This window comes from Mytilus galloprovincialis, chromosome 10 (assembly GCF_965363235.1).
Source record: "Mytilus galloprovincialis chromosome 10, xbMytGall1.hap1.1, whole genome shotgun sequence".
Taxonomy (NCBI): Eukaryota; Metazoa; Mollusca; class Bivalvia; order Mytilida; family Mytilidae; genus Mytilus; species Mytilus galloprovincialis.
This window is the reverse complement of record NC_134847.1, coordinates 14,085,713-14,112,283: the sequence shown is the minus strand read 5'-3', so window position 1 is coordinate 14,112,283 and position 26,571 is coordinate 14,085,713. Positions and strand designations below refer to the sequence as shown.

Here is a 26,571-nt window from a genome sequence, read left to right as displayed (position 1 = left end):
CGGTTCTGTGACCGTACCGGCTGCCGTATATTGATGAGTTGAGAACAATTATCCTCGGCACAACATGGCGTCATCCTCGAAACCTAAACGCAAACGCAAACGGCACAGCTCAAATTCAGAAGATGATCCACTGTGGACAAAAAGATCAGATGGCGATTATTATTCCGCATCAAGCGATAAGAAGAAGAAATTAACTGCACTGAGTAGTTACATTCCGCGTGAAACAAGTGATTGGACGATGAGCGAACTAGAAAATCTTCAGATTATAGTCGCCGTCAGCTGAAATTCGTAGCGGTTATCGGTAAAAATAATCTAAACTATCAATCGCGTTCACTCGAGATATAGTTTTTCACATTCCATTCATAAATCGCAAAAAGAAAAACCACTACTGACCTACCTTTTAAGTGATCACACTGTAATAATCCTGACCTTCACATTTTCCAGAATATTTTCCATTGTAATTCCGCCATCTTCGTTTCTATGAGGATCATTTGTTTACATATGACATTCGTCACTGTACGCAGTTTCCTGAAATGTTCCTTTCATTGATGTGATAAGGTTTCCCGCGCTTTATGCAAATTTTATGAAATTGAACTCCACGGAAACACTTCCGGTAAAAACAATGGCTGATTCCACCATTAAAAATCGTCTATGAAAAGTGAAGGTCAGGATTATTACAGTGCGATCACTTAAAAGGTAGGTCAGTAGTGGTTTTTCTTTTTGCGATTTATGAATGGAATGTGAAAAACTATATCTCGAGTGAACGCGATTGATAGTTTATATTATTTTTACCGATAACCGCTACGAATTTCAGCTGACGGCGACTATAATTGGAACTGGATCGACCCATCCACGAAGAGCATTGATGAATTTTTCGACATGTTTTCAAATATAAATGCAGATTTGCCACCCCTCGATGCAGATTTAATCAAGATGATGGATTATTTGAATGCTAACTTGACATTTGACACAAGTGTCAAAGAACTTGAACAGGAAAATCATGTTAAAGTTAGAGAATATCTTGTTAAAAACTTTCTTCCCAAAGTTGATGCTGATTCAGATGAACACCATGATGATGAAGAGTTGATGAAAACTGTGGGTAGTAGTTCCAGGTAAAATTAAAATTACCATCTTTTCATTCACTACTGCAATGTCAGTCAGGTACTTTTCAAGTTCTTGTAGCTTCATGTCAATCGGGCCCTTAGTCGATCCGCCCCAATATAAAAAAATATTTATAGGGAATAAAAATGAAGATACGATGCAGTCTGGTAACTCCGCCCATCTAAGGCTTTGATCGTGTATATTTCTTCTTTATTATATAAAAATTGCATCAAATTTGATTTGAATCTATTCACTGAAAACTCAATGTTACGTACATTTTTTACTATCTTATTTCCGCAATCATATATCTGAAAAGATTTGAAAATCAATCAGACAAATGGGTCACCTCTGTTTTCACAGAAGTGTTGTTGTCCGGTAAGTCCGTCCATGCGTAGTAAACATGTATGGATGACAGGTTTATCATCATGATCATATATTAACGAACTAGAACATGTAGAACTTAAGGAAATGATGTTTTATCATGTTTATAAATGGACCACTAAGAAAGGAACTTTAGATGAACAAAATAAAAAAATTCAAGCCAATATGATAAAGAAATTGTTGAAATAGAAAAATAAACCAAAAATATAAAAAAAACAGAAAATAAAGAAAAGTAAAAAATATGATTATAGATAAAGATAAGAATGTCAATAGCATGGTTAAAAGTATTTTCTTTAAAAAAATGCCCTCATTCAACATGTTCGGTATTCTGAATTGCAGTTACTTAGACACCATCATCCTTGTCAATGGGTTTAAAGTCTGTGCAGTATCATGAGTATATAGTGGTTTTAATATATAACCCAAAATTTTAATTTCAGAGTCAATATATTTTATTTTCAGTCTTTAAAATCGAAAAAAAAACACCAAAAAAACAGAAAGCTTGTGTCAAACTTTTCCATACATCATTGTACATATTTATTAAAGATAATGAGTCTTTAAGATTTTTAGCACACCTGGCCCGAAGGGCCAAGTGAGCTTTTCCCATCACTTTGCGTCCGGTGTCCGTCGTCCGTCGTCGTCGTCCGTCGTCTTCGTTAACTTTTACAAAAATCTTCTCCTCTGAAACTACTGGGCCAAATTAAACTAAACTTGGCCACTATCATCATTGGGGTATCTAGTTCAAAAAATGTGTCCGGTGACCCGGCCAACTAACCAAGATGGCCGCCATGGCTAAAAATAGAACATAGGGGTAAAATGCAGTTTTTGGCTTATAACTCAAAAACCAAAGCATTTAGAGCAAATCTGACACGTGGTAAAATTGTTTATCAGGTCAAGATCTATTTGGCCTGAAATTTTCAGATGAATAGGACAACCCGTTGTTGGGTTGCTGCCCCTGAATTGGGTAATTTTAAGGAAATTTTGCTGTTTTTGGTTATTATCTTGAATATTATTATAGATAGAGATAAACTGTAAACTACAATAATGTTCAGCTAAGTAAGATTTACAAAAAAGTCAACGTGACCGAAATGGTCAGTTGACCCCTTTAGGAGTTATTGCCCTTTTTAGTCAATTTTTAACCATTTTTCGTAAGTCTTAGTTATCTTTTACAAAAATCTTCTCCTCTGAAACTACTGGGACAAATTAATCCAAACTTGGTCATAATCATCATTGGGGTATCTAGTTTAAAAAATGTGTCCGGTGACCCGGCCAACCAACCAAGATGGCCGCCATGGCTAAAAATAGAACATAGGGGTAAAATGCAGTTTTTGGCTTATAACTCAAAAACCAAAGCATTTAGAACAAATCTGACAGGAAGTAAAATTGTTGATCAGGTCACGATTTATCTGCCCTGGAATTTTCAGATGAATCGGATAATCGGTTGTTAGGTTGCTGCTACTGAATTAGTAATTTTGAGGAAATTTTGCTGTTTTTTTTGTTATCTTGAATATTATTATAGATAGAGATAAACTGTAAACAGCAATAATGTACAGCAAAGTAAGAACTAAAAATAAGTCACTATGACCAAAATAGTCAATTGACCACCTAAGGAGTTATTGCCCTTCATAGTCAATTTTTAACAATTTTCTAAAAATTTGAAGATTTTCAATAACATTTTCCACAGAAAGTACTGTTATAGATCGAGATAATTGTAAGCAGCAAGAATGTTTAGTAAAGTAAGATCTACAAACACATCACCATCACCAAAACACAATTTTGTCATGAATCCATCTGTGTCCATTGTGTAATATTCACATAGGCCAAGGTGAGCGACACAGGCTCTTTAGAGCCTCTAGTTTTTATTATTTTGCCTTATATTAAATGGCATTGTCTCCCTTTTTAGCTCACCGGAGCCCAAAGGGCCCCATGTGAGCTTATGCCATCACTTGGCGTCCTTCGTCGTCTGTTGTCATAAACTATTTCAAAAATCTTCTTCTCTGAAACTCCGAAGTTTTGATCCATCGTCAAACATGGCCACCATGGCTACAAATAGAACATAGGGGTCAAATGCAGTTTTTAGCTTATATCTTAAAAACTAAAGCTTTTAGAGCAAATCTGACATGGGGTTAAATTGTTCAATTTGTCAAGATCTATCAGCCATGAAATTATCAGACGAATCGAGCAACCCATTGTTGGGTTTCTGCCACCAAATTGGTAGTTTTAACAAAATTTTGCAGTTTTTAGCTCACCTGGCCCAAAGGGCCAAGTGAGTTTTTCCCATCACTTGGTGTCCTGCGTCCGTCGTCTGTCGTCCGTCGTCGTCGTCGTCCGTCGTTAACTTTTACAAAAATCTTCTCCTCTGAAACTACTGGGCCAAATAAAATCAAACTTGGCCACAATCATCATTGGGGTATCTAGTTTAAAATTTGTGTCCGGTGACCCGACCAATTAACCAAAATGGCCGCCATGGCTAAAAATAGAACATAGGGGTAAAATGCAGTTTTTGGCTGATAAATCAAAAACCGAAGCATTTAGAGCAAATCTGACATGGGGTAAATTTGTTTATCAGGTTAAGATCTACCTGCCCTGAAATTTTCAGATGAATTGGACAACTGGTTGTTGGGTTGCTGCCACTGAATTGATAATTTTAAGGAAATTTTGCTGTTTTTGGTTATTATCTTGAATATTATTATAGATAGAGATAAACTGTAAACTGCAAAAATGTTCAGCAAAGTAAGATTTACAAATAAGTCAACTGGACCAAAATGGTCAGTTGATCCCTTTAGAAGTTATTGCCCTTTAAAGTCAATTTTTAACCATTTTTCGTAAATCTATGTAATCTTTTACAAAAATCTTCTCCTCTGAAACTGCTGGGCCAAATTAAATGAAACTTAGCCACAATCATCATTGGGGTATTTAGATTAAAAATTGTGTCCGGTGACCCGACCAATCAACCAAAATGGCCGCCATGGCTAAAAATAGAACATAGGGGTAAAATGCAGTTTTTGGCTCATAACTCAAAAACCAAAGCATTTAGAGCAATTCTGATAGGGGTTGATATTGTTTATCAGGTCAAGAACTATCTGCTCTTAAATTTTCAGATGAATTGGACAACTGGTTAGTAGGTTGCCCCTGAATTGGTAATTTTAAGGAAATTTTGGCTTTTTTGTTATTATCTTGAATATTATTATAGATAGAGATAAACTGTAAACAGCAATAATTTTCAACAAAGTAAGACCTAAAAATAAGTCAACATGACCAAAATGGTCAATTGACCCCCTAAGGAGTTATTGCCCTTTATGGTAAATTTTAACAATTTTCATAAAATTTGTAAGTTTTTACTTACATTTTCCACTGAAACTACTGGGCCAAACCTAATTAATAGGGATAATTGTACGCAGCAAGATTGTTCAGTAAAGTAAGATCTACAAAACATCACCATCACCAAAACTCAATTTTGTCATGAATTCATCTGTGTCCTCTGTTGAATATTCACATAGACGAAGGTGAGCGACACAGGCTCTTTAGAGCCTCTAGTTTGTTATTATCTTGAATATTATTATAGATATATATAAGAAGAAGTCTTAAAAGCTGTACATGTATTTCATGCTTATCTTTGAAAAGCAGCAGGAAGAGTTGATATTCCTGCTGAGGTCCTGACAAACGTTATTAGAACTTCTAATAAAAGATCCAACTATAAAGACCTTGAATCAGGGCCGTAACTACAATGAGGCAGACGAGGCAATTGCTGGCAAAAAAAAATAATAAGGGAAAAAAAGAAAATGGAGAAAGTTAGGCATGCATGCAGAGGGTAGAACACATCCTTGCATTTTAACATCAAGAATTAAGTAATGCATACTTCGAATAGTAATTTATGTTGACGTGCAGCTTCTGTACTTTTATTTCAACGTAAGGTATCAATATCTCTGTATCTGATTACCATCGCCAGTAAACCGGCATTTGGTTCTGTAATTATTTATTTCCCGTGAAAATGAATTATTGATAATGGATATTTCCAACATTATCAGTCATGTTGTCAGTTCGCAAAGTAAATCAAAATTAAAATAGTTTGAATTCTTCACCTTGCTCAGTTAATATTATTAAAGAAGCATTCACAGATCACACATGAATACCTAAACACCCCACAATTTGTATGTAGTTCTCTTTCAAATAAAATGAAGATTTGAGGCATTTTCAAATGTTTTGCTGCAAACCTGGCTGCTATTCGAAAACAAAACATTTATTTTGGATGGATGGAGGATTTGTTTGGTTTAACGGCAAGTACATGAAGTAGGCTTTCTTTTAGCTATATATAGAGAGCAAGTTACAAAATGTATGTGATTATTCCATTCAAATGTTAAACGGACAGGACAAGACCTTGGCAGAATGACAATTTGATTGCTTGATACTTTGAATTTCCATGGAGTATTGTGGGAATACTTTGGGCTTGTGAAATAAAGACGGTCACACAATTAACCATGGTAAAGGTGACTAGAGAGTATTTAATTTGTATCATTATTGATTCGGGTGTAATAAAATTGAGAATGGAAATGTGGAATGTGTCAAAGAGACAACAACCCGACCGAAGAGCAGAAAACAGCCGAAGGCCACCAATGGGTCTTCAGTACAGCGAGAAAATCCCGAATCCGGAGGCGTGCTTCAGCTGGCCCCTAAACAATAATGTGTACTACATGTAGTTCAGTGATAATGGACGTCATACTATAAAACTCTGAAATATATAAATGAACTAAAAATTAAACATGTTTTTTGATATCTCAACCCTCCCCTATACCTCTAGCCAATGTACATTGTAAGAAAAACAAACACACAGCAATACGCACATGCATTTATCATGTTTATAGAATTAGCAAAAAAAATTAATTATTCAATTCAAAGAAAGTAGTCAGACGATGGGATAATAGTGGCACAAGAAAGGTCAAACTAGCATTCACAGACAGTGACTAGGTTCCACTCTTTGCGCTTTATTAAAGTGTTATTGAAAATGTGTGTTATTTTTAATAAAACGTTGACCACACACACTTGTCCCGCATTTTCTACTATCAGACATATAACCTACTGTAAATTTTATATAATTGATGGTACAAAATTCGAGGCAAATATCTGTCAACCGGCTCTGATAGACTATTACAGTTCTTTATATGGTAAATATGAAACAAAACGATAAATATGATACAAACAACGGAGGTAACAAGATATATTTCGAACCATAAATTAATGTTACAATTTTCGGCCAGGGGGCCTCAATCGGCGGCTCCCGTTAAACCCCTGCCTCGTCTGTTCCCAAGGCCTAGTTACGGCCCTGTGAATTGTTTATTTAGAGCTAATTTCCTAATGCATGTAGAGCAAGACTTTCAGGTTAGCTTACTTACTTGCTTTGTTTGTATATTGTACAATTTTATTGGGATAACGTCCAATTAAATGTAAATATAATATATACAGGTTTAACTATGCCTATATATATTGTTTGAAGATGTCAAAGCTTGAGTTAAAAGTTTATACATTGTTATACAAACAAAGCAAGCAAGCCACCAAAGTTTTACTCTACAAGAATTAGGAAATTAGCTCTTAGTAAATTTTAATAGCTATGATTTTAATTGAATTAAGTGATTACGACCAGCCTTACTTTGGTTCACGATCATCAGACAATTGTTGAATAAACAAACCAATTACAAATGTATAGACTAATGATCATTATGGTAATTACATTATTATGTGTTCCAGTGGATTGTAAATATCTATTTATCTCTTCTATGTGTCGGAATTGAATATAAACTTTTCCCAATTGTATTCTGAGTTATCATGGAAAATAACTTCATATTCATATACTGATATCGATGCTGCTTAACAAATTGTACAAATCACACTGATTACTCATTTTTGTATCGATTTAAAGTAATTCATCTGAATGTTTCTCTAAACATGCTAAAGGTAATATTAGGCATCCTTCACTTACCTGCTGTCACTATTCATCGATACTTTTTACAAATTCCATTTATACTGATTCAGATATGTCACCAAATCCGCCGAAGTTAATTATTCATTATTATTTTATTATAGGGCCGGATCAACTAGGGGTGGATAATAATAACTTGTACAAGTAGTACCCCTGACTGAATGTGTCAAGTTTGCAGCATTCTAGACACTTCAGCACCGAGACAAATCGTCACCAGCATGGTGACAGACATTATGTTCTCAACAACTTTGCTTTATATTTTAAAAATCACATTTTTCTAATACTGGATGTTGACTTGACAATGGTAAAACATGGACCAGAGACGGATATGTTAAATCTGTGTACGTTTTCAAAGCACGATTGCTTTTAAGAAGTTCTTCACAGTTATTTCTTCAGGAAAATACTCTAAATGAATGTAAGATAAAGGTATCAGTGATAATTTTAGCATTTTGGAAAATTTGTATGCATAATTAAACCTCACAGCTGTAAAACTGTCAGACAACTTCTTATGGGAGTTATTACCCTTACACATGGAAATGACAAATGTTACCATTTTTTTTCCATTTTTATACGACCGCAAACAAATTTTTGTGGTCGTATATTGGTATGAAGTTGGCGTCGTCGTCGTTGTCGTCGTCGTCAGAAGACACATTGGTTTTCGCACTCTAACTTTAATTTAAGTGAATAGATCTCTATGAAATTTTACCATAAGGTTCAATACCACAACAGAAAGGTTGGGATTGATTTTGGGGATAATGGTACCAACAGTTAAGGAATTAGGGGTCAAAAAGGGGACAAAAAAAAACTTCCAGACATAACTTGTGTGTTAGTGTATGGATCTCTCTGACATTGTACCACAAGGTTCCATATCACAAAGGGAATGCTGGGATTGATTATGGGGGTAATTGCCTCAAAATTTTAGGAATTAGGGGCCAAAAAAGGGGCAAAAACAAGCATTTTTCTAGTTTCATGACAATAACTTGTGTGTAAGTGTATGTATCTTTCTGAAATTGTACTACAAGGTTCCATATCACAACACTACAAGGTTCCATATCACAACACTACAAGGTTCCATATCACAAAGGGAGAGCTGAAAATGAGTTTGGGGGTAATTGCCCACAACGTTTAGGAATAAGGGGCCAAAAATAAGAATTTTTCTAGTTTCCAGACAATAACTTGTGTTCAAGTGTATGGATCTCTCTGAAATTGTACTGCAATGTACCATACCACAAAGGGAAGGCTGGGATTGATTATGGGGTAATTGCCTAAACATATTAGGAATTAGGGGCCAAAAAGGGGCAAAAAACAAGCATTTTTCTAGTTTTAGGACAATTACTTGTGCGTAAGTGTATGGATCTTTATGAAATTGTACTACAAGGTTCCATATCACAAAGGGAAAGCTTGGTTTGAGTTTGGGGGTAATTGCCCTGAACGTTTAGGAATTTTGGGCCAAAAAGGGGCCTAAAAACAAGCATTTTTCTACTTTCAAGACAATAACTTGTGTTCAAGTGTATATATGGATCTCTCTGAAATTGTACTGCAAGGTACCATACCACAAAGGGAAGGCTGAGATTGAGTTTGGGGGTGATGAATCATAAGGGGGTTCAAAAAATTTGGGGGAGGGATTTTTTTTTCCTTTTTTTCCATTTTTTTTCTTTAAAATTTTCCATTTTAAATTGGTTATTTCTGATTTATATATAAAAGCAAATAATAATGATATGGTTTGAATAGGCAAATTAAAAATATTTTTAAGTTCTTAGACCACATTCATTCTGTGTCAGAAACCTATGCTGTGTCAAATATTTAATCACAATCCAAATTCAGTGCTGTATCAAGCTTATAATGAATGTTGTGTCCATACTTGCCCCAACTGTTCAGGGTTCGACCTCTGTGGTCGTTTCAAGCTGCACCCAGCGGAGCATTTTATTTACATTTATAAGTTTTCATTATTTACCGGCCCTCATTAAAATTCAAATATCTGTAATTGGGAGATATCTGTATTGTATTTTAAGCTTGGCCTTCGTGAAACGTAGATTTGACTGTCACAAATTGAGTTTACCTAGCAACGAAATACAATACAGATATCTCCATTCTAATGCAACATCTTAAAATAAATTCCATTTGATAAATATTTTGGCTTACTTCCCAAAGTTGGTTTCCGTCCTCTAACTTTAGTTTGCCTCAACCAAATGTTATAAAACTTCTACAAAAGGCTTATTACCACAAAACACAGATCAAGTTTAAATTTCAGTGGCGTCACTTAAACCGTTCTAGAGTTATGCCCCTTTACAAATGGAAAAATTGCTGAATTTTTCATTCCCGCTCTCTAGTTTAGGAGGGGCCTCAGTGGCCGAGTGGTCTAAGTAGTTACTACTGTAATCACTAGCCAGTCAACACTGAGGTTGTGAGTTCGAACCCCGCTTGTGCGGGTGCACTGGACTCCAATCTAAATTGACTAGGATTGTCAGTTTTCCTATCACAGGTCGGTGGTTTTCTCCTGGCACTCCGGCTCCCTCCACCAATAAAAATTGGCCCAAAAGCGGTGCTTAAAAGTGGCGTTAAAACACCAAAAATCAAATCAAATCTAGTTTAGGTTGCCTCAACCAAATGTTATGAAACTTATTCACAATGCTTATTACCACAAAACACAGATCAAGTTTGAGTTTCGGTAGTGTCACTTTTACTGTTCTAGAGTTATGCCCCTTTACAAATGGAAAAAATACTAGTTTTCATTTCCATTCCCTAACTAAAGTTAGCCTCAACCAAATGTTATGAAACTTATACACAATGCTTAATACCACAAAATACAGATCAAGTTTGAATTTTGGTGGTGTCACTTTTACTGTTCTAAAGTTATGCCCCTTTACAAATGGAATAATTGCTGAATTTTTTGTTTCCGTTCTCTACCTTCAGCTTGCCTCAACGAAATGTTATAAAACTTATACACAATACATATAACCACAAAACTCAGATCAAGTACAAATTTGAGTAGCGTCACTTTTACTGTTCTTCAGTTATGTCCCTTTCAAGGTTACCGCTGGCGTTCACCATTTTCGCATTTTGCAAAAAAATAAAAATTGTGGCGATTAAAATTCATCATTTGCGAAAGAATTTGGCGAAAGAAATATATATAATGATTTGATTTCATCCATTTTATTTATTTTTCGTTTTGGCGACGCACGTGTTTCAAGCATATTTTTACGTCTCAACTTTTTCATTTACGATGGTCCGGAAAAGAAAACTGTCGTTATGAAGAAATATATTCAACAGGTTGGGAACAACTCCTCAAATAAGTAACCCTTCAATGTAATGACTATCCCTTAAATCAGGGATCAATTTCAAGTGATAAAAAAAAAATGTTTTGTTGTAAAAACCACTTTTTAGTACAAAAGGGCACATATTCATATCATTTGAAGAAACTTTTCCCAAAGAACTATACAACTATCTGGTATTATATGGTCAAAACATGTCCAAGAATTTTGTAATATTCCTGGACTTATACATCATGTACATGTATCTTCTTTATTTTAAAAAATAAGTGGACCCCTCTTTAAGAAAAGTTGTTCCAAATATAATGAATTTTTCCCCGTTTAAGTTAAAAAAAAGCTAAATTTTTCTTTTTACTTTTCTACAACAGCAAAATGATCCCTTGTCTGAGGGACAGTCCCTTATTTAAGGGATATCCCACATTTGGAGGGTTGTTCCAAACCTGTTGAAAAGTAAGAAAAGTCTCTGCCTTTAGTCTTTATCCTTCAACTGGAAGGGAAATGTATATCCGATAAACTTTTGAAGTCAAAATTATGATGTCTATATTGCTATTTTTATAGTATCTTTTAAAAAGTAAATGGGGGGGGGGGGGGGGGGTTAGAAAGAAGGAACATTTTAAACGAAAAATATATTTATGTAAGTTGGCGAAAAAAATAATTGACTCGGGGAAACCCTGCCCTTTATAACTTTATATGATATGCTAGCGGGGGCATCATCTGTGTCCCATAGACATATTCCCCATTTATTTGATTTTGCATATATATATGTACAGGTACGACTCAAATAGACACCAAGTCTGACTTAATAATAGATTATAGAACAAGTTTCCAAATCGACAGCAGATTCTATGCACCTCTAATCAGTGTCCAGTTCTTATATAAATAATTAGGATTTTTTTTCAGAGTTATGATACATCATATTGAAGCTGGAAGACATGACTTTCAAAATGACCTAAAAGAAATACTTCGTGATTTGTTGTTGACTTCTAGAACAGTGGAAGAAATGAGGTTCACAACAATGCTGGAGAAGTTTTGCAGAATGTGTAACCTAAAGGGAAGGTAAATTCTTTAAAAAATATGGTGAAAATAAATTTTGACCATTACTATCATGACTATTGACAAGACTGTTTCTTTAACCACTTTGTGCTTAACCTTAACATACTGCAGAATGAGGACTGACTTTTCAGGGTTTTTTTCACATTGCTGGACTATTGTGTTACAATACATGTACATACATGTAAAACCAGTAAGATATTGTTTTTTTTAAATTGAGAATAGCAGCTAAGATTCCTTACGAACATCTTGCTACAACAAGAAATGAAACAACATGAGCAAGCTTAATTAGTGGAATGAAAATGTTATTTCTTTAAAATTTTGAAATTCAGACAGACATGATACAATGTATATGTAACACTTCCAAAAGTGTCAATCTCCCCAACAATGCCCAAACATGTCCTCAAAATCCTAAATGATCCAAACGTGTTCAATTATTATTATTTGCAAAGCGTGTCCGCTTTAAAACACCAGAACATCTCAAAACTTTTAGCAATAATATGTCCTCAGTAAAGGCAATAACTTTTATGGCAATTTAATAATTTTTGAAAACATGATTAAAGACGTCTGGTTTTGGTTGCAGGATTCTAAAACAGATCAAACGACATCTGGAGGAAATAAAGGTATTCTGTTTGGTAAAGACCAATGCCCAAGACATGGAACATTATCCTGTCTATCCACAGTGAAAGATGATATCAATGACTTCTGCTTTCAAATAGACACCAGATAAGAATAAGAATGGCACAATAAAAATGCGTTTTGCTTGCAGTGGTTTTATTGATTCAGCCATGCTAAGTTGAAGACATATCATGAAACTTATAATGTGTTTTTATGATTTGTGGAATCTTTCTACACCATTTTAATCATGTTAATCATCAACTGCCAACTTTTGACATTTTATTTGCCCTTGAATTTAGAAAAGATTGGACGAACAACCCTTTTATTTTAGATATACACTTGCATATAGTTCCTTTGTAAATCAAAATTTATAATGATTTACTATTTATGAATTATTTTGAAAAAGTATTTTTACATCAATTGAATCAGTTGATAAGAATTTTGTTTTATATAAGTATCTTATGCTTGTGTAAGTTGTTATTCAACGAAATTTGGGTCAACATGTGTATTAATAGATCTAAGTTGATTCCCACACTTTTTTGAAATGGTATAACTCCAATTCTTTCAATTGGCAAGTAAGAGTCAGTATGATTATCAAATGTCATGATTTTCAAATAATTACACTCAAAGGTGTAAGTATTAATTGGAAACAACCCCAGTCTTAATTCACCACAGTTAATATCTCATGACCTGTTGTACCACCATTTATTAAAAAAAAATCTGACAGAGTCTAAAATTGACATATCAATATATAAATATATCAATATTTGCATCAATATTGTGAAATTCCCTACATTTGGACAATTACACAGAAATTTTATAGTAAGATTGGAAATGAAAAGAGAAAAAAAAAGTATGGTTAGAAGAATATCAGACTAGCTATGAATATGGCTGGATCACAACATTGACAATGCTTTGATTAGCATAAGTTTGTGCAACGCGGTTTGTTAATTTGCAACGCATAATTTAACTCTTGGTTGCTTAGTGGCAAATATGTCATGCATACTTAGAATGAACATAAAAATTGTAATTGATTAGTTTTGTACAGTTAAATTTATCGTTTATTAATTATAAGTGAACTTTTTTTGCACAAATATACCCCAGTGATGCCAAACGTTAAATATCTTAATAATATAGGAGGGTATCGCATGGCCTGCTTCCTACATAAATGGTATCTGGGCTATTATCATGATTATATAGTTACTGTCCCATTTTAACAACAACAAAACAAAACTACTGTTCCTTTATTAATATTGATTGGATTTGTAAACAACATATATGTGAATACGAATCAATATTTAATAATGCTCGACAGGTTTAAGTGATTTAAAAATATTGACACGATAAGCATTCATAAACAATGGATGTTTTCACTTCATATAGACACATTTTGGTGTGTTTTTTAAGTGGACAACAACAACAACAACAACAACAATACTTTATTTTAAGAGGGTTACACAGTTAGCTATATAACTAATCTTCCCTGAGGCCCTCATCATGAGAAATCAAACAAAATGCAAACATATACATTGCATACATTAGTATAAAAAGTCAAGTATGATAATAATGTTTAATACAACTTGATAAAATGTGATGAAAAAAATAAACATGATGACATGATCAGTTTTTAATATTATTGATATAGCTAGGTTGATTTCAATAAATGATCTGTTATTTTGTATTTGAAAGAATTAACATTTGTAATATTTCTTAACGGTATTGGCAAATTATTCCACAAGAATGGTCCAGAATACATAAAAGATTTTTTGAACAATTCTGTTTTTGGTTTAGGGAGTATGAGGTTTCCTTGAACAGCATTTCTCAAGGGGTATGGATTTCTGTCTGAAACATAATGAAACTTGTTAGTAAGATATGATGGGGCATCATTTTTAATGCACTTAAATGTCATCACTAACTTATGACATTTTATTCTCTGTTCAACTGTCATCCAGTTTAAATGTTTGAATAAGGGTGCAGAAGGAGCGAATGGGTCTGTTTCTAGTATTAATCTAGCAGCCCTCTTTTGTAATTTTAATATCCTTTTTAAACCCTCACTGCTACAACTACTCCACACTATACAACAATAATCAATTAGTGGCAAGATATAACCATTATAGAATAATTTTCTGCAGTCTAGATTTAGAAATTTTTTAATCTTTAATAGTAGATATAGTCTAGATGATATTTTTGAGCAGATCACATCAATTTGGTTTGTCCATGTGAGGGAAGGGTCAATTTTAATGCCTAAAAGACTTTCACATGTGGAAGATTGTATCACTTGATTGTTAATAGTTAAACAACTCTCATTGTAATGTGGCATTGCTCTTTGCTTCGTTCCAATAATCATATATTTTGTTTTATTTTTATTGATGAACATATTGTTATCATTGCACCATTCCTCTACACCATGTAAATCTTCTTGTACCTTTGACTGTAGAGTTTGATAACAATTACCAGAAAGATGTAAAGTTGAATCATCGGCATATAAATCAGTGCAACAATTTTGCATATAAATAGGAAGGTCGTTTATGTATAATATAAACAGAAGGGGGCCTAATATGGAGCCTTGGGGGACACCATACTTGATATAAAGTTTTTCAGAATGAGCATTACCAATTTGTACTTGTTGAGTTCTTTCATTCAAATATGATTTAAAAAAAGAAACAGCAGTATTATCAAATCCATAAATTTCAAGTTTTTTACAGAGAATATCATGATCTACTACATCAAAAGCTTTCTTAAAATCCAACAGGACTGCTAAGTTGATATTACCATCATTCATATCCTGTATCCATTTATCTATGATATTGATAAGGGCAGTTTGGCAAGAGTGTTCTTGTCGAAACCCAGACTGTGCTGGGTGTAAAAGATCTAATCTTTTTAGGTAGTCATACAAATGTTTTGAAACATGCTTTTCTAAAAGTTTTGATAAAACGGGAAGTACAGAAATTGGTCTATAATTTGTTGCCATGAATTTTTCACCAGCTTTAAAAACAGGGGTTACTCTTGCATTCTTTAGAACACTGGGTAATGTACTTGTATCTATTATTCTGTTAAAAATGTAAGTTAAAGATGACGTTATGAAAGGAGCACTCAATTTAAAAATTTTTGGTCCTATGTTATCAGATCCGGTGGATTTATTAATGTCAAGTTTGATCATCTCATTAAATAGACCATTTATTGTGACTGGTGGAATTGAAAATTTTACTTGTTCTGACTTAGTAAATTTCTTTTGTACAAATTGATTTAATTTTGCATAATCATGAGTTTTGCTCATACATCTGTCAGTCCTCAGGTTTTCAACACAAGATGTAAAAAACTTATTACTGTGCTTATCCAGTGACCTTTGGGGTATCACAATAGCAATGGCCAAAACAGTTTACCAAATTGCAGTTAGATTTCTTCTCCAACTAACTGATCAACTGGTAAAATGTTTTAGCAGATTGCTCAAGTGAAATGTTGTTAGTATGAAGTGAGTGCTGTGAAATCAAAAGTAATACTTACCATCCAGATCCAGTTAGTTGATACCTTTGTCAATTGTTTCAAACACAAAAATGACTTACTATAGTATGAGTCACTGAATAAGAAGGTCTAATTTTGACATGGAAACTTCTATCATGAATATTATTATAGATAGAGATAAACTGTAAACAGCAATAATGTTCAACAAAGACAGATCTACAAATAAGTCAACTTTACCAAAATGGTCAGTTGACCCCTTAAGGAGTTATTGCCCTTTATAGTCAATTTTTAACCATTTTTCGTAAATTTTTGTAATCTTTTACAAAAATCTTCTCCTCTGAAACTACTTAGACAAATTTAACCAAACTTGTCCACAATCATCATAAGGGTAACTCGTTTCAAAAATGTGTTTGATGACCCCGCCCGCGAACCAAGATGGCTGACATGGCTAAAAAATAGTACATAGGGTAAAATGCAGTTTTTGGCTCATATCTCTGAAACCAAAGCATTTAGAGCAAATCTTGCAGGATAAAATTGTTCATTAGGTCAGGATCTATCTGCCCTGAAATTTTCAGACCAATCAGGCAACACGTTGTTGGGTTGCTGCCCCTGAATTGGTAATTTTAAGAAAATTTTGCAGCTTTTGGTTATTATCGTGAATATTATTATAGATAGAGATAAACTGTAAACAGTAATAATGTACTGCAAAGTAAGATCTACAAATAAGTCAACATGACCAAAATTGTCAATTGACCCCTAAAGGAGTTATTGCCCTTTATAGTCATTTTTTTACAATTTTCATAAATTTTGTAAATTTTTGTAATTTTTTACAAAATATTTTCCACTGTAACTACTGGGCCAAGTTCATTATAGATAGAGATAATTGTAAGCAGCAAGAATGTTCAGTAAAGTAAGATCTACAAACACATCACCATCACCAAAACACAATTTTGTCATGAATCCATCTGTGTCCTTTGTTTAATATGCACATAGACCATGGTGAGGGACACAGGCTCTTTAGAGCCTCTATTTATGGTTGTGTAACCAATGAAAGGCAAATATTTCATACAAGAATAGAAGCCAAATATTTCATTGGATTACAGTTTATGTTAAGGAAAATTTTACCCCAAATTGTACCTTGTCCTATAAACATTAAGGAAGATCAAAATCAGTGACAAGAAAAGCATGAACAAAAAACCTCACAAAAATATTTAGCCCTTGACATATTTAAAATCCATGAAATATTGTAACCACCTTAAATAACTGATTAAAACAAGATCGCAATCGATTGACTCGACCTAAATTATCAAATCCTGGTACCCTGTATATGAAAATGATGAAAGGTTAATTTTGAAAATGGTTCTTTTTGTAGTATAGGATTGGTCGAGGAAACCATGATCAAGGATGTACGTGTTGTGGCAGTTCCAGACTTAACTTTCATAATTTCATCAAATGAAATGCCTGATGTAACGGATGTAATACAGATACAGATAATGACAGTTGCAGAGGTACTTCTTCATATATAAATAAAGTAAAAAAATTTCAGGCTTGTGTGTCAACAATTAATTTTCATTTCCAATGTATGCAGATTTCTTAAGTCTAGTCTTGTAAGTGCTCTCCTGTGTACTATTCTTGCCAAATATTTAAAGAATTTATATCGAAGGTTTATATCAGATGGCTTAAAATTTCTCCACTGATTTTTTTCAAAAAACTAAAATCCATGAACATGTACCATGAAAATATAAACTATGTATCAGATATCAGAATGCAATTTTTACTCAACTGGCCCAAAGGGCCAAGTGAGCTTTTCTCATCACTTGGCGTCCATCGTCGTCGTCGTCCCTTAACTTTTACAAAAATCATCTCCTCTGAAACTACTGGTCCAAATTAAAGCAAACTTTGCCTAAATCATCCTTAGGGTATCTAGTTATAAAAAAACTATCCGATGACCCCGCCCATCAACCAAGATGGCCACCATGGCTAAAAATAGAACATGGGTGTAAAATGCAGTTTTTGGCTTATATCTCTGAAACTAAAGCATTTAGAGCAAATCTGACATGGGGGTGAATATGTTCATCAGGCCAAGATCTATCTGCCCTGAAATTTTCAGATGCATCAGACAATCCGTTGTTGGGTTGCTGCCTCTGAATTTGTAATTTTAAGGAAATTTTGCAGTTTTTGGTTATTATCTTGAATATTATAATAGATCAGTCAGGGCCATTACTTAAACAAGTAACAATTAAAATTACCTATACAAGTAATGTTGAAAACGAGGCTAATTTAAATATAACTTAATATATAAGTTATTTTTCTAAATATTATTTTTATAGGTGTTTAAGAATACAGATTTTACTAGCTTTAAATAATTTTCACAGTTATCTGGTTATTTTTCCCTTGATATATAAAAACTAATTCTTCAGAAACACTAATTAACTTTCCAACGCACTTATCTTTCATAACGACGCTTCTGGGTCAAAGATTGGTCTCTTGGGACTATTAAATTATCATTTTCCTCTAAAATCTTGAAGGTAGACTGATATAAATAGATTGATACTTGTGAATTAATTAAGACCTGAAGTTATTTATAATTTGTAACCTAATTCAATTATGTGCCTTTAATAGGTAAGTGTAATTGCTATTTTTTTTCAAAAATGTTAAAAATAACTTATTCAAATAATATTTTTGTCATTATTTTCAAAGTAACCCTTTATCTCTATACTCCTCTCAAATCTGATAAATTCTTTATTTTATCATATAAAATGGTGTTTTAAAAATCATGAAAACTACATTTAGTCTATGTTTCTATTGAAAATTAAAATAACTCTATTAAGTAATTTTATTATTTTTAAAATAAAAAATTACTTATATATTAGGTAATTAAAAAAAATAACTTGTTTAAGTAACGCCCCTGACTGATAGATAGAGATAAACTGTAAACAGAAAAATTGTTCAGCAAAGTCATGAAAGTAAGCTCTACAAATAAGTCAAACATGACAAAAATTCACCCCAAAAAGAGTTATTGCCCTTTAAAGTCATTTTTTCACAATTTTTCGTAAATTTTTATACGACCGCAAAAAAAATTTGTGGTCGTATATATATATATATATATTGGTATGACGTCGTCGTCGTCCGAAGACCGATTGGTTTTCGCACTCTAACTTTAGTTTAAGAGAATGGATCTCTATGAAATTTTACCATAAGGTTCAATACCACAAAAGGAAGGTTGGGATTGATTTTGGGGATTATGGTACCAACAGTTAAGGAATTAGGGGCCAAAAATAAGCATTTTTGTAACTCCCTGACATAACTTGTGTGTTAGTGTATGGATCTCTCTTGAAATTGTACCAAAAGGTTCCATATCACAAAGGGAATGTTTGGATTGATTTTGGGGGTAATTGCCTTAAAATTTTAGGAATTAGGGGCTAAAAAAGGGGCAAAAAACAAGCATTTTTCTAGTTTCATGACAATAACTTGTGTGTAAGTGTATGGATCTTTCTGAAATTGTACTGCAAGGGTCCATATTACAAAGGGAAAGCTGGAATTGAGTTTGGGGGTAATTTCCCAAAACGTTTAGGAATAAGGGGCCAAAAATGGGCCAAAAATAAGCATTTTTCTAGTTTCCAGACAATAACTTGTGCAAGTGTATGTATCTCTCTGAAATTGTACTGGAAGGTTCCATATCACAAAGGGAATGTTTGGATTGATTTTGGGGGTAATTGCCTCAAAATTTTAGGAATTAGGGGCCAAAAAAGGGGCAAAAAACAAGCATTTTTCTAGTTTCATGACAATAACTTGTGTGTAAGTCTATGGATCTTTCTGAAATTGTACTACAAGGTTCCATATCACAAAGGGAAAGCTGGAATTGAGTTTGGGGGTAATTGCCCAAATGTTTAAGAAAAGGGGGCCAAAAATAAGCATTTTCCTAGTTTCCAGACAATAACTTGTGTTCAAGTTATGGATCTCTCTGAAATAATACTGCAAGGTACCATACCACAAAGGGAAGGCTGGGATTGATTTTGGGGGTAATTGCTTCAAAATTTTAGAAATTAGGGGCCAAAAAGGGTAAAAAAACAAGAATTTTTCTAGAGTCAGGACAATAACTTGTGTGTAAGTGTATGGATCTTTATGAAATTGTACTACAAGGTTCCATATCACAAAGGGAAAGCTGGGTTTGAGTTTGGGGGTAATTGCTTTAAATGTTTAGGAATATGGGGCCAAAAAGGGGCCAAAAAAACAAGCATTTTTCTAGTTTCCAGACAATAACTTGTGTTCAGGTGTATAGATCTCTATGAAATTGTACTGCAAGGTACCATACCACAAAGGGAAGGCTGGGATTGAGTTTGGGGGTGATGAATCATAAGGGGGTTCACAAAATAAGGGGGGGGGATTTTTTTTTACTTTTTTTTACTTTAAAATTTTCCATTTTAAATTGGTTATTTCTGATTTATATATAAAAGCAAATGATAATGATATGGTTTGAATAGGTAAATTAAAAATTTTTTTAGTTCTTAGAGCACATTCTGTGTCAGAAACCTATGCTATGTCAAATATTTAATCACAATCCAAATTCAGTGCTGTATCAAGCTTGAATGTTGTGTCCATACTTGCCCCAACTGTTCAGGGTTCGACCTCTGCGGTCGTATCAAGCTGCGCCCAGCGGAGCATTTTATTGTAGTCTTTTACAAAAATCTCCTCTGAAACTACTGTGCCAAATTAAACCAAACTTGGCCTAAATTATGCTTAGGGTATCTTCTTTAAAAAATGTATCTGATGACTACACCCATTGACCAAGATGGCTGCCATGGCTAAAAATAGAACCTGGTGGTAAAATGCAGTTTTTGGCTTATATATCTGAAACTAAAGCATTTAGAGCAAATCTGAGAAGGAGTAAAATTGTTCATCAGGTACAAATCTTTCTGCCCTGAAATTTTCAAATGCATCAGACAACCTGTTGTTGGGTTGCTGCCCCTGAATTGTTAATTTTAAGGAAATTTTGCAGTTTTTATATGCCCGTTTACGGGTCGTATTATGGTATACCGTTGACCGTCTGTCCGTCCGTCCTTCGTCAACATGTCGGACATTAACTCAAAAAAACTTTAACCAATATGCATGAAACTTTGGTGAATTGTTTATATCTATTGACGTGAGCTCCCTTTCATTTTTTATAAATTTCAGAATTACCGTTTCCGAGTTTTGGGGTTTTATTCATATAACCAATTCCAAGTTCTTTGGCTACATTTATTCAGAAACCTATAATATGTCAAATATTTAATTACAATCCAAATTCAGACCTGTATCAAGCTTGAATATTGTGTCCATTTTTGCCCCAACTGTTCAGGGTTGGACCTCTGGGGGCGTATCCAGCTGCGCTCAGCGAAGCAGTTTATTGGTTATAACCTTGAATATTATAATAGAAAGAGATAAACTGTAAACAGCAAAGTAAGCTCTACAAATAAGTCACCATGATCAAAATTGTCAATTGACCACTTCAGGAGTTAATCTTCTACAAAAATTTTCTGCTCTGAAACTACTGGGCCAAGCTCATTATAGATAGAGATAACTGTAAGCAAGAATGTTTAGTAAAGTAAGTTCTACAAACAAGTCACTGACACAAAAACAGAGAGTTTTGTCATGAATTCTATTCTTGTCTTAAAAAATGTAGAGTGTCCTATGTTTAATATGCACTGCAACACATAGACCAAGGTGAGCAACACCGGCTCTTAAGAGCCTCTAGTTATTATTGCGATATTAAACCAGTCAAATTATTTGTATAAAGAAACCTTGCAATAATTTCTGAATGTACAGTAGTTATTAATTATGAATTAGTGGGTCCTATATGGTTTTCCTTGTTCTTAGGTTAAAGTTTCAACCAATGATTCATTAGTTGATCAAAAGATTCATGATACTAGACAAAAACCAGAGGCTATTGATAAGGAGACACTTCAAACTATGGATCCATCAAAGATAAGAGGATTTAGCCAACATGTTGGACAGCTGATCATTGGACTAGGCAATTCTTGCTTCAAAAAACAATGTCTTGGCCTTTTGCTCCATGAGACAAAGGTAATGTTAATATATAGCTTATTGATTAAAATGTTTCGATCAACTCTTAAATGATCAATACTTTCAGTCCAGTAAAATTAATGATCCCTTTTGATAGATAAATGATATTTTCTATAAAATTGCATTACTATCAGTACAAATCAGTTTAGTTATTTGGATGCCCTGCCCCGATGTCATGGTCTAGCGACTTCGTATTAATTGTCAATGCTGCTGTCCCTCAAATTGTCTATTTCAGAATTTTCTGCTGACAGCAAGACATTTCTCTGTGTCAGCAGTTTATTATACCCCACACAACAAATAAGGACTTACTATGTAGATGTGCATATCGACAGCAAATTACGATTTTTTTTTTGTAGGAGTTATGCCCCTTTAACTTAGAATTTTGGCCAAAATATACTACTGCAACAGTTTGTCATCCCAACTTCTCTGAAACCACACAACAGAATTTCATGAAACTTTGTAGATAATAAGGACTTACTATGTACATGTGCATATCGACAGGAAATTACGATTTTTTTTTTTTGTAGCAGCTATGCCCCTTTTACTTAGAATTTTGGCCAAAATATACTACTGCAACAGTTTGTCATCCCAACTTCTCTGAAACCACACAACAGAATTTCATGAAACTTTGTAGATAATAAGGACTTACTATGTAGATGTGCATATCGACAGGAAATTACGATTTTTTTTTTGTAGAAGTTATGCCCCTTTAACTTAAAATTTTGGCCAAAATATACTACTGCAACAGTTTGTCATCCCAACTTCTCTGAAACCACACAACAGAATTTCATGAAACTTTGTAGATAATAAGGACTTACTATGTAGATGTGCATATCGACAGGAAATTACGAATTTTTTTTTGTAGGAGTTATGCCCCTTTAACTTAGAATTTTGGCCAAAATATACTACTGCAACAGTTTGTCATCCCAACTTCTCTGAAACCACACAACAGAATTTCATGAAACTTTGTAGATAATAAGGACTTACTATGTAGATGTGCATATCGGCAGGAAATTATGATTCAATTTTTATTGTAGGAGTTATGCCCCTTTAACTTAGAATTTTGGCCAAAATATACTACTGCAACAGTTTGTCATCGCAACTTCTCTGAAACCACACAACAAAATTTCATGACACTTTGTAGATAATAAGGACATACTAATATGTAGATGAGCTTATTGCAGGAAATTACGATTCAATTTTTTTTCTAGGAGTTATGCCCCTTAGAACTTTTTTGGCCCAATTATACTACTGCAACAGTTGAAACTTTGTAGTTTATGAGGACATTATATGTTAATTGTGCATATCCACAAGAAAATTTTTATCAGTTGACTTTTGTAGAGTTATGAGTCTTTGAACTTAGGAATCTGGTGAGATTTTGTTTGTTAAGTGACAATGTGGGGGTGTGGGGTATGTGAGGTTCTTTAATTTTTTTATTAAAATTATTTTTAGGGTTTCCCCTTAGCAAATCATGGACTTTGCAAGGGGGAGGGGTATCATTTTGTGGAGCAAGATCACTGGGTACTTCTACTTTTTTTCCAGTGTGCTATATTCACAAATATCAGAACTTTAAAGTGTCTTTTATACCATCTCTTGGGCAGGTAACAAGTAACTTTCTAGTGGTATACTAATTAAGTATAACTGATTTTTCTTTTCAGATACTGATAACATGCCTGTCTACATCACCCAGGTATTGTAATCATATCAAAGATAAATTAGGTCCAGAAGACAAAGCTACTCTGCATTTCATTGGACCTTATGATATATTAAAGGCAAGGGAGAGGAGCCAGCTGATAAAAGCTTTTCTACGTTTAGGAAACCGACAAAGATTAGGAATATCAAAAGTATAATCTGCCTTTTGTGTTACTAGAATCTGCTCACCCTATCAAAGCTAAAGTGAATACCAAAGTTGATTCATAGTAATGAATATAGAGGTGTAATACCACCAAATCATGGTACGTCACATCCGGTTGCATACGAAAGTAGGTCTTAAAAAATATTCCCTTGAATTTGACCGTTGTAGGTAATTAATTCTACATTTTATTGCAGTAAAACTATTTCTGTGTCATAAACATATGTCTTGGGTATTTCAAAACACCATTATTTTTTATTTGTGATTTCTATAGAAAATTTTGTAATCTTGAGGTTACATGGTTACTAAACCTTGTACACAGATAGAATAAGGGGAGAAATTTGATTGGTTAACTTCCAATGATTGTTATTTTCTTATATGCAATGAAATGTTATGTGAAACTTTTTCTATAGAACTGGACAGGATAAAACTTTACTCATGCCAAGTATTTCTTTATTTGAAACAAAGATAAATTCTGCACAATTTTTTGAAAAGTGCAAATTTAACAAAGACTAATAGGGGAAAATCAATGGTGGTATTACACCTAGAGGTGGAATCTCTTAAAATACATTTATTTTTTAGTACAAAATCTTAGTGAAATTGTTGCCACAACATTTTGTAATTCAAGAACAAAGCAACAAAAAGTTTATTTATACAGCATCAGAGCTAGATATATAGATATGTATATATATTAACATTATTGTGACATAGGAAATGTACTAGAAAATGCAAGAATGGTGAAATTCATCTATTATCCATTACTTATCATCCCCTGTTTGACACATTGCAAGGGACATAGAAATACCCTGCATCCATCCAGTCTTGTAAGTGCTCTCCTGTGTACTATTCTTGCAAGATATTTATAGAATTTATATCGAAGGTCAGCAATGTCTAGAACAAGTTTGAAAAATCAGTGCAGATCAATTTTTATGCCCCCACCATAGCGGAGGGGCTATTGCGATTTACCCTTGTCCGTCTGTACGTCCGTCCCAAAATTGGTTTCCCTTCTCTAACTTTAGTTTGCCTCAACCAAATGTTATGAAATTTATACACAATGCTTATTACCACAAAACACAGATCAAGTTTGAATTTTGGTGGCGTCACTTTTACTGTTCTAAAGTTATGCCCTTCTACAAATGGAAAAATTGTTGACTTTTTGGTATCCCTTCTCTTACTTTAGTTTGCCTCAACCAAATGTTATGAATCTTATGTTGTGTTTTGTGTACTATTGTTTGTCTGTTTGTCTTTCTCTTTTGTAGCCATGGCGTTGTCAGTTTATTTTTGATCTAGGAGTTTGAATGTCCCTCTGGTATCTTTCGCCCCTCTTATATGCACAATGCCAATTACCACAAAACACAGATCATGTTTCAATTTTTGTGGCGTCACTTTTACCGTTCTTGTATAAAAATTACCATCATGTAACATCTATCAGCCCAGCCCTGACATATAAAAGTATATTTACAGTAAACATCTTATTTATTTGTAAACCTGTTTTCTCTTAACCATACATACAGATTTTATTACTATTTGCCTTTTTAGTTCACCTGGCACGAGGTCCATTGTGAGCTTTTGACATCACTTATTGTCAACTGTCGTCTTCTGTTAAATTATACATAGATCATCTCCTCTGCAACTACTGAACCAAATTTAACCAAACATGGCAAAAATTATCAACAGGATATCTATTTTAAAAAGTGTGTCATCTCAACCTGCCTGCCGACAAACATGGTTCACATGGCTAAAAACATAAGAGCAATTTTTGTCTATTAACTTGAAAGCGCTTAAAATACAGGAAATAGCCTAAGTTGTCTTACCCTTGTTCCTATGCAAATCATCCCTGGAAGGTATCTGAACATTCTACCCTTGCTAAGATAACCACCATAAATATCTTTATGTATCAGAAGTTCACCCCCATGTTGCCCATGGAATCTAGGAGGTATATCTTGATATATTGCTGGTTCAGGTTTCACATCACTTTCACTTCCACCTGAAGCTGACCTAGTTGCTCTTGTTTTCTGTTGTGCTCGAACTGACTGCAATTGTTGAACCATCTTTACCTACATTTTTTTTCAAACACCTTAATTATTATATATATATGTATACAAAGAGCCAAGAGCTGTCAGATTGACCCTTATTCAAGTTTTATGGCATTTATTTGTGTTGTCTCATTTGCCAATTCAATCTATCAAGGACCATAATACTCTAGTTTCAGGAAAGCTTGTTCTGAGAGAGTCATGCTTTTAATTGAAAATCATGCAAGAATATGCACAATTCAAATGAACTGGGGGCAAATTCATAATAATCAATGTGAAAGATATCTGCTGCTCTTTTGTTTGACTATGAAGCAGTTGAGTGCCATCTGTTTATTCGCTTAACAAAGTAAAACTAAAATATGAAAATCACCGTACACATTTTTTAAACTACATACCCCAATGATGATTGTGGACAAGTTTGGTTTAAATTGGCCCAGTAGTTTCAGAGGAGAAGATTTTTGTAAAAGTTAACGAGGAACGACGCCAGACGCAAAGTTATGAAAAAAGCTCACTTTGCCCTTCGTGTCCTGGACATGCAATTAACTTGCCACTGGATGCAAGCAAGCCATCAATCAGTACCCCCTTACCACAAGCAATTCACATTTTTTTAACACATTGTCACATGATTGTGTTACTTGACTTCCATTATAGACAGTCAGTTACTAGTGAAGCGATCTCTATCCCTATGTCAAGCTATGTAAAGTCCTAGGCTCGACAACAAAAACTGCATTTTACCTCCATTGTTCTATTTTTAGCCACGGCGGCAATGTT

At 33.8% G+C, this 26,571-nt stretch overlaps 1 protein-coding gene across 3 annotated transcripts; it reads left to right on the top strand.

Moving 5' to 3' along the window:
• Window positions 1–886: 886 nt before the first annotated feature.
• LOC143049894 (uncharacterized) lies at window positions 887–25,235 on the top strand. Of its 3 annotated transcripts, XR_012970347.1 has the most exons (6): window positions 896–1,112; window positions 11,623–11,778; window positions 17,225–17,360; window positions 21,709–21,915; window positions 23,574–23,849; window positions 24,318–25,235. XR_012970347.1 is itself a non-coding variant. In XM_076223660.1 (5 exons), the coding sequence occupies exons 1-5, from the start codon at window positions 934–936 to the stop codon at window positions 23,763–23,765; spliced, it is 870 nt and encodes a 289-aa protein (XP_076079775.1). In that variant the 5' UTR covers window positions 896–933; the 3' UTR covers window positions 23,766–24,310. The 3 variants fall into 3 exon arrangements, 2 of the variants coding, with proteins under 2 accessions (XP_076079776.1, XP_076079775.1); XM_076223660.1 differs by lacking the exon at window positions 24,318–25,235 and having other exon boundaries at window positions 23,574–24,310; XM_076223661.1 differs by lacking the exons at window positions 17,225–17,360; window positions 21,709–21,915; window positions 23,574–23,849; window positions 24,318–25,235 and adding an exon at window positions 12,356–12,540 and having other exon boundaries at window positions 887–1,112.
• Window positions 25,236–26,571: the final 1,336 nt, after the last annotated feature.

Excerpts from the sequence above, each read along its gene's own strand:
- LOC143049894 (XM_076223660.1), top strand. The coding sequence starts at position 934 with ATGATGGATTATTTGAATGCTAACTTGACATTTGACACAAGTGTCAAA. Across the intron at positions 11,779-17,224 it reads ATGTGTAACCTAAAGGGAAG|TATAGGATTGGTCGAGGAAA; the intron begins GTAAATTCTTTA and ends TTCTTTTTGTAG. Across the intron at positions 21,916-23,573 it reads TTTTGCTCCATGAGACAAAG|ATACTGATAACATGCCTGTC; the intron begins GTAATGTTAATA and ends TTTTCTTTTCAG.